Genomic DNA, 8,864 nt, shown 5'->3' on the forward strand with positions numbered 1-8,864 from the left:
TTAACCCTTTGTAATCTTTGCTTTGCTTCATGGACAAAGATAGTATAGGCTATTCTATTTTCTTCTGTGGACAAAGCACTGCGCAGCATCATGCATGTTTCCTTATTCTACTTGTGAATGTAGACATATCTATACTTAAACGAGTCTAGCCTAGGCTACTTAGGCCTAGCCTAATCAATAATGTATTGAATATTCAACACATGATTAGCCTATGATTAGGCTATATTTGGCATGGTTAGGCTATTTGATAGTGATTCTAAACATTCTGAATTAGTATCAGTCATTTTAAAATCTTATTTTAGAATATTTTTTATCCACTAAAAAGTCTATGTGTATATAGCTACCAAAGGCTTCAGGTATACCCCCAGATTAAGGACTATTGGGAACTATTGGGAGCCGTTTTAACAGGCTTATAAAACAGGCCCATATAACAATTTAGGTCCATATAATAGCTACGATTCGGTAGCCTATAGACTAGGCTATGAACGTGTGCAATCTGAACGTTCGTGTCGTTTTCATGCTATAGAAATTCACTTGTAGCCTACTCCGCAAGAGGTGATGAGCGATTCCCACAGAACTGATTCTTCATTTCTTTGAATTGGAGATAACTTGGAAGTCCAGTGAGCGCAATGTGTGAAATAACGTCCGTGGTTTGTTTGCGCCATCTTGTGGTACAATAGGCTACATACCGTAGCTCATAAAACATTTTTTGTTGCTTTCATTAATTTATGGTTATAAAGAACTCCATATGAAGATACATCAATTATAGGCTAGAGGAGACCGGGGATGGTTGGTACACTTTTCATTCTTCGCCTTAAAGCCTACCGCCATTTCTCCGGCATGATTTGTTCTAACTGGTAGTAAATTAAAGTAAATTAATGTTTTGTAAAATTAGGTGACTAACAGCACGAGGTTGGTCGGCTCACGTAAAGGGGTTGGTCGGCAAAATGTTAAAATACTAGTTAAATCTACCAATGACTAAGTCTCAGCTTCCCAGCAGAGGCAACCAGATTGCCTGCCAAGATTTCCTGGTACTTTGTTGAATTCATTGTGCCATTGGAGTTAAACAGTGCCCCTGGACCATGTAAAATTTTAGGCTCATCTGACCACTCTCTTGCAGTTGTAATTCCAATGAGGATTGGCAAACTCTAGGTGCTTGGTTTTGTTTATTGTGCTCAGTATTGTGCCACCCTTCCAAAGGGTTTGTGGGATGGAGGTGTCATTTTATGTTTTTTTGAAACTCTGTGACCCCAAGACCAAAACTACCAACCTCTGCAATTATAAACCGAGGTCCTTGGGTTACTTATGGCCTCCCCGCCATCTTCCTTCCCATCAGTTGGTATAATATGCGACCTTGTGTCCTCTTCCTGGCAAATTTGCAACCATTCCATTTCAACCTTTTTATTATTTACAGTGCTAAGTTTAACCATTTAGGTATTTTTTTGTACCCATGATTTGTGACAATTACCATCAGTCTCCTCTGAATTGACAGATTTTTCAATGTACACTTGTTACCTCATTTTTATACACTAGTGAAACAGGAGGTGATGGAATGGCACATTATAGTTCCTTAAGACTGTGATTAACTAAATGAAATAAAATTGTATTGCCAATTTCACTAATTTTATTTACATAAGTTTTTAGAGGTGCCAATAATTTTTTTGTTTGTTATTATCCATGTTGTTATTTTAGAGCCTTTTATCTCCTTTTTATTTATATTATTTAATAATTCTGGAGCACACTGTATATACAATATAAAATGTATAATACATATATAATGTACAGCAGAGCTGAAACCAAACAGTATTTTTAACCAGTTTATCAGTAGAAATTGGCCATATTCTCATTTTATCTTTGTGTGTGTGTGTGTGTGTGTTTGCATAAACCTGCGTGCATGGGGATTAGGCCAATGGAGTGTGTGTGCCTACGTCAATGTGTATTTTTGTGTCTGAGTGTGACTGATGGGACAGTAACAACAATATTTTGCACAGAGCCCCACTCACACATGTACAGTGGGGTCCAAAAGTCTGAGACCACCAGTGAAAATGCTTCTATTTTGCATTCTTTTCTAATTTAATACAAACGTTTGAATTACAAATTATATTATCAGCATATCAATTTGAGTGAAAAGTTGAATCTGAAAAATTTCAGAATTTCTTAGTATCTGATATGTCCCCCCGTTGCTTTAATGGCAGCCTGTACTCAGGCTGGCAGACTCCACAAATCGGTGCAAAACCTGATGATCCATATTTAACAAACATTATTTCACAATGTTCCAAAGAGCATCTTCCGGTCAGTGTTCAAGTGTCCCCATAAATACTCAATGGGGTTGAGGTCAGGTGATTGTGGATTGTGAAGCACTTTCTCTTCTTTGGTCTTCAAGTAGTTAAAATAAACCTGTGATTATTTTTGGTTCATTTTAGAGGACAAACGATGCTTTGTTAGAAATGAAACTGGCCAAAATGAACATCAGCTCATCTGCCAATCACTCTCATCCATATTAGAACCGTTTTTGTGACTTTGAAGCGTATATCACAAAATAAATGAAAATGCAATTGTAATACACCATTTTTAATGTGCCACAAAGATAAAACTGAATCCAGTAACTGACAAATGAACATTTAAACACATTGAAACGCTAAAATAAAATAGAAAGCAAAAAATGTCATTGTAATGTGAGATTTTTAAACCCAGCGAAACTTTGTATTTTGGTCAGCGAAACGTTAAATAATTACATGTATTATCTTAGTTTATTCGCGGATAAACGGTCAAGCTCTCGGACCACCACGCTCCGGTTTCCTTCCAGCTCCACCAGCATGGTCCTAAAGCCCCCACCCCGCACCCAGGGACAGGGGTCCAGGGCGCCCCCCACAGGCGAAGGGTTAAATGTCTCACTCCTCGTGGCTGCTGGTGTAAGTGACGTGGAGCCCGTATGTGGTTCCACGTCCTGCTGTGCGGTTTTCTGGTTTTCTGGCTTTTCGTACTGCCGTTTAGGGTCTGGGGCCACGGATGCCCCGTGGAACTGCAGTTTCCTGCAGGCGGCAGTCTTGTCTTCGCTGTCGCTGATGTTCAGCGCAGGCTCCTCAGCCCTGCGGCTGGTACTGCTGGAGCTGGCGCAGTGCGTGTGCAGCTGCCCCTCCTCCTGGAGCTCCGTCTCGCACAACTTCCGCTTCTTCTGCCTCCTGCCCCCCCGCGCTCCAGCTCGAACAGCCATCGCCCTCGCGTGCCGAGGTTTTCTGCGAGCGAGAGCGTCCTTTCTCTTGCATAATAAAAGATTTCTGTGCGCACACACACAAACACGCATGTACATAAACACAACATTCTCAGCAGCATATGCACAAATGCATACAACCCAAAGCACACACATGCAAGTACATGCACGCATGTTTAGCCATGGGTTTTGCCTGTGAAGACTGAATTTGCTCTCTATGTTGGTTTATCTTTTCTAACACAGAGAGCTGTCTTTGAGAGAAAAGCAAGCTTAGAAAAGAGGGGAAATTCATCACAGCCATTGCACAAGTATTGGGGATAGCTTGTACTTGGAAAGTCCTGAAAGTAAGAAACTGCTGGCATACTGAGCAACAGACATCGAACAGGTCAATCAAGGAAAACAACAGCGGTTAATGAGAGAAATATTGTGAGAGCTGTGAAGAAAAACCCAGTCTGTGACATCACAAACAACCTCCACAGGGCAGGGGTGAAGGTATCTCAATCAACCATTCAAAGAAGACTTAGAGAGCAGCAGTAGTAATAATTGGAAGGCGAGATTAGTTTGCAAAGAAGTGAAGAGATGAGCCACATAAGTTCTAGAACAAAGCTTTATGGACTGATGAGACCTTTACTAAAGTGATGGAAAGGCCAAAGTGTGCAGAAAGAAGGGATCTGCCCATGATCCAAAACAGCTCAGGCTGATCTGTGAGGCATGGTGGAGGAAATGTCATGGCTTGGTCTTACATGACTGCTTCTGGAGTGGGCTTACAATACCATCTTTATTGATGATGGTAGCAGCAGGATGAATTCAGAAGTCTACAAAAACATTCTGTCTGCCAACTTATGGAGAAATGCATCCAAACTAATTGGGAGGAACATCATGCAGCAAGACAATGACCTAAAACACACTACCAACACAACAAACTTCATTCGGGAGAAAAAGTTAAAAAGTGAAACAGGCTGCAGTAAAAGCCTGGAGAAGCATCACAAAAGAAGAATGCAGTTTGGTAATGTCAATGGGTTGCAGGCTTGATTTACTTAAATAATCTCTGTTCCAAAACTTTTTCTCACCTAAAAATTGGGTGGTCTGATACCAAAGGTGCTATGTTCTACGTAGTTTAACACATCTAGGTGTAAATACCAGGAAATAAAACCTGAAATTTTGAACTCTCATCTCGTGTTCATCTTTTTATCTCAACCCCAAATGTACTCAGTGTATTGCAAACACAAAGGAATTGGTCTTGCTGTTCCAATACTTTTGAAGGGGATTGTACACACAACTCAGTTCTGGCACATTCCTGCAGTCACACCTTGGCTCACCTGTGCAGAAACACATGAGGTCTTGAGCATGAGGGCTTTGGGTTTTGTATTTCTCCGGCCTCTGTGCTGCTCAAAGCCCTCATCCGAATTTGACTAAGATGTGTCCACAGCTTGCTAAAAAAAAAAAAAAGGAAAATGGGCATGGCTAGTACAGCATTTGTAGCTTAATCAAGTGCTTGAATATGAAAAACAGTCTACTATCGAACATGTCCCGTACTAACAGATTAACTTGAACACAGCAGCACATTCACATAACATTCACTAGGTGGCGCTCTAACACTGCAACTGAAATGGCAGCCACCATCTCCACAGGTCCAGAAAGCCATTACAATGTTGCTTGAAATACAAGTCTCATTTCCATTCATGCATGACTGCCAGTGTGAGTAGAGTCAGGCGGCGTTCATTGAGAAGCTAGTTAACAGAAACAAAAAGGATATGTAGAGCAATCATTTCTAGAGCACATACCCTTTTCTGTTTGGCAGGGCTCTTGGCCTCCATATTTTCTTCAACACCCATTGGTCACATGACAACGACGTAGGATCTGAAAGGATTGGTAGAACATGCATACAAACACTTCCCTCTGGGCTCATGGTAAAATGGCTTCTTTACTTTCTGTAAATTTAACATTAACTTCAGTGAGGCGCACATGTAAAATTAAGCCAGGCAAATACACATTTTTAAGTAAACATCCACAGGTGGCATTTAAAGAAACGCTTACCATTGTCAATTATTTTTTCCCAGTCTTTGAGCCTTCTCATTTTTCTGAAGAGCTTGGCACAGGCCGGACAGGGCAACCGGAGGGCAAAGTCAGCAGAAAGAGTGGGGCCAGACGCTGTCGATAATGAGTCACTGCAGTTGTCTGGGTCTCCTACAACTCTCCCAAACTCCAAAGCCTCCCGTTCATTGTTCGGTAAAGAAATCGCATGGCCTTGACCCCGGGCCTCGTGCTCTCGGTCTCGGAACCCATCGCCGTCCCCCAAGACCCAAAGCGCGTGGACGCCGGCGTCTCCGTCCACGATGGGGCTGCTCGTCATCCGGCCGCCGTCGCCTTCCTCCAGAATCTCGCAGTCTGTTCCTTCGTCACTGATCACGATGCTGTTCTCAGAACCGCCATTCGCTGGGACCATCTCCCTCCACCGTCTTCCCCCCCTTTGCCCCTGCAGCTCCGGTCCGCTCCTTGCCCGGCCATACTTGCCCGGGTCTTGCTCGCTCCAGCCCCAGGGCTCAAAGGTGCTCTTCTGAAGAGAGGTGGACTGGGTATGGGCAGACGGGGCTTCTCGCGATCGGCTGGGTCTGCCGCTCCTCTCCAGTACGGGAGCCTGGAAGGAGGACGAGCTCAGGCCGCTGTCGCTCCGCCATCGACAGACCGACCTGGTGAGAGACACAGCTGCCTGGGACCAGCTGGAGTTCTGCGTGATGATGGAGCTGTACCTGTGGCAAATACAAAGGCAACAAGAGAGAACATCGCTAACACATGTAGCAGTTACAACAGCATATTTCCCTCAAGAGAAGGAATCATACTTAAATGGAACCAGTACTGGTTGTGTACCTCCCATACTGTTCTGTTCTGTGCTAAATAGGTTATAAGCACAGACAGGACAGAGGGCAGGTCAAGTTCAGCAATCTCTGATGCAGAGTCAGAAACTGAGTCCGAGCGCAAGTAAGAACAAAGGCATTGATACAAATGGCTATGATACAAGAGAAGGCAACACAGGCAGGACAGAACCGTGAAAGGGAAAGGATGGTGGTAGAGTGCAAGCGAGTAAAGGAATGAGTTGACATTATTAAAGGTACAATAGGTAAGTTTTTTGTGTTAAAACATTGTTACAAGACCATTGTAAATCCCTTCCTATCAATGAAAAAGTCTCACTGACATGTTGACTCACCCTCTGCCTGTGTTTATAGTCATTCAATTTGGGTTTCAAAATATACAGTTGACGGCCCGACACTCTGTACCAAAACATTGTATAACTGCACAATATTTCAAGCTCACTGGTTTAAAATTGGTTCCAATTGCCACAGCCAATGGCGTTTCAACTTCAGCGTGTTTACAGAGAAGGGGGAGGGATAAACAGTGTTGCGGTTTGAAGGCGTTTGTTTCCGCTATTCCTATCTTTATCGTTAGAAGTGGGAAATTACCTATAGTACCTTTAATTTCTGTTTATCTTGAGTAAGATACTACCCCTAGTGGTCATAAGCAGTATCGGTTACACGGTTAACCATCTTTCAGAGCATACAAAAATAAAGTTACTTAGAAATTGTACCACTGTCCAAATACTTAGACTGCATTCTAGCGCACAATTTCAGGACACCAGAATTTCTGGGACATATTAAGGTTATCTAAAGTAAAGTAGTCATGTTTTCTACTTTGTCACGTATCTTCTCTGGTGATGCTTTTTCAGGTCTGTACCGCCTTTTTCTGGGGTTAGTTGCCTTAAGTTCTGATCAGCATATGAAATGCATGTGCAATTGAATTCAGATCGGATGAATGGTCAGAATTCTCCAGTTGTGGCTTTCAAAATCTGCTTTGCTGCTTTAGCAGTCTGTTTAGGAGCATTGTCTTGGGGGGGCGGGCGGAAAAGGGTGCATTGGTTCTTGGGCAGTTCCGTTTAGTCTCCACAGTTTGCTCTTGCCATCACTCTGATACAAATGGTCTCACCTTGGTCTCATCTGTCCACAATACCTTTTTCTAGAACTCTGCATGCTCTTTTGTGTACTTAGCAAACTGTAACCTGGCCATCCACTAGTAGTACTTATTGGTTATTTAAGTTACACTTTTTATTAACTAAAAAAATGGCCAGTTAGTTCCAAAGTTTAAACCAGACTAGAGTGTATACTTAACGTCACTGAACTTTATGTGTCGCCTAACGTTACGGTTATTGTATTGTCTATCATGCTTTTAAACGCTCTGCATTATAACAGGTAGCAAGGTTGGATCCAAATGAAGTGACCACGAAGATAGCCTTTATCCCAAAAACGGAATTTCTCCATATAATTCGGCCACAGCGAAAACAGGTTAGATTTGATTTGCAGGGACATCAGCCCAGAATGTAAACAATTCAGGACAGGGACACATTTTGTCAACTTAATTGTTGAGAGTTAGCATTCAATTACCTAACTTAGCTAACGTAACGTATCTAGGAACGTGACAAATAATATTAGGGATCTCTGCCTGATGTTAGCTTTTTGTGCGATAATTCTGAAATTAGCAAGATGCTACCAGCTATCTTTTAGCTAAAGTTAAGTGAATGATAGGCTAAGTTAACGTTAATTATAACAGTAAAGACAACGTGTAGTTTCTTGTTGAGCTGCGTACTTACAGCATTTCAAAACGCTCGTCATAGTCCGTCCGTTTCCATCCATTTTGTGTCATTCTGATGTTTCGTCTCAATTAGCTAACAATACTTACATTTTTAGATCGCTAGCTAGCTGTACTACTCACGGTAGCTAGCTAGTACAAGACAACTCCCTCTTTTTTTTCAAACAACATACCGCGAGACATCAAGAGAACTACGTTGGTCGCGTGAATTCTGACGACGCTTGTACGCTTGAAAGTGAGAGTAGAACCATTTACCAGTTTAGTGATTTACTATTTTGTGGGGACGCATTGTTCTTTGTATCCATAAATACAATAAAAATGTACAAACAGAAATACATGTCATTCATTTTTATTCATTTTAAGTTCCATTTTCACAAATTCACGAACAAGAAACCTATATTTTCAGTGCTCTAGAAGGAGAGTCTTCAAATAAAAAAAGCACTTAAAATGATCGATGTATGTTCTGCTTTTATGATTTTTAAATCATTTTGATTGTGTATATACGTGTTTATATGTGTTTGTTTTCGTTTGTCACTTGATTTTATTTCTGTATTTTGTTGATAGATTGACTTGTTCCCATTCTCTTGTATGGATATTTTTTGTTAATAAAAGCATTTAAAAAAGTTCAGTGATATAGAACTAAGCTAAGATGACATCAATAGGAGTGCTAATATATTTTGTTAATTTAAACAAACCAGAAGACAGTGATAAGGCGATGTACTGTACGGCAGAATTAATTCATAAATGAATCTTGGGAGACCAGCAGTGTGCTTGTGATATGTGCACATTGCTATTTAAACACAAAGAGTGAATAAACCACATAAACAGATATTCCCTCTGGGGTTTTTTTTCATAACCTACTAACCGAAAGTGCAAAACCCAATTGTTAATTCAGAAGGACAGAAAGAAAAGAAGTTATATTGTGGTTAAGCTGCTTTTGATCACGGAAATTCACTGGACAATGGAATGGGAGCATAGTGGGAGAGATAAAGTGAAATCTGATTTTCAAGCCTTC

General features: G+C 41.4%; 1 protein-coding gene across 2 annotated transcripts; it reads right to left on the reverse strand.

Annotated features, from left to right (window-relative positions):
- Nucleotides 1-2,587: 2,587 nt before the first annotated feature.
- On the reverse strand, nt 2,588-8,036 carry si:ch211-227n13.3 (uncharacterized). 2 transcript variants are annotated; one of them, XM_061236448.1, is made up of 5 exons: nt 7,851-8,036; nt 5,249-5,961; nt 4,996-5,071; nt 4,531-4,644; nt 2,588-3,236 (listed from the first exon to the last, which is right to left on the reverse strand). In XM_061236448.1, the coding sequence occupies exons 1-5, from the start codon at nt 7,901-7,903 to the stop codon at nt 2,741-2,743; spliced, it is 1,452 nt and encodes a 483-aa protein (XP_061092432.1). In that variant the 5' UTR covers nt 7,904-8,036; the 3' UTR covers nt 2,588-2,740. The 2 variants fall into 2 exon arrangements, with proteins under 2 accessions (XP_061092432.1, XP_061092431.1); XM_061236447.1 differs by having other exon boundaries at nt 2,589-3,278; nt 7,851-8,035.
- Nucleotides 8,037-8,864: the final 828 nt, after the last annotated feature.

The sequence above is a fragment of the Conger conger genome, chromosome 3 (assembly GCF_963514075.1).
Source record: "Conger conger chromosome 3, fConCon1.1, whole genome shotgun sequence".
Taxonomy (NCBI): domain Eukaryota; kingdom Metazoa; phylum Chordata; class Actinopteri; order Anguilliformes; family Congridae; genus Conger; species Conger conger.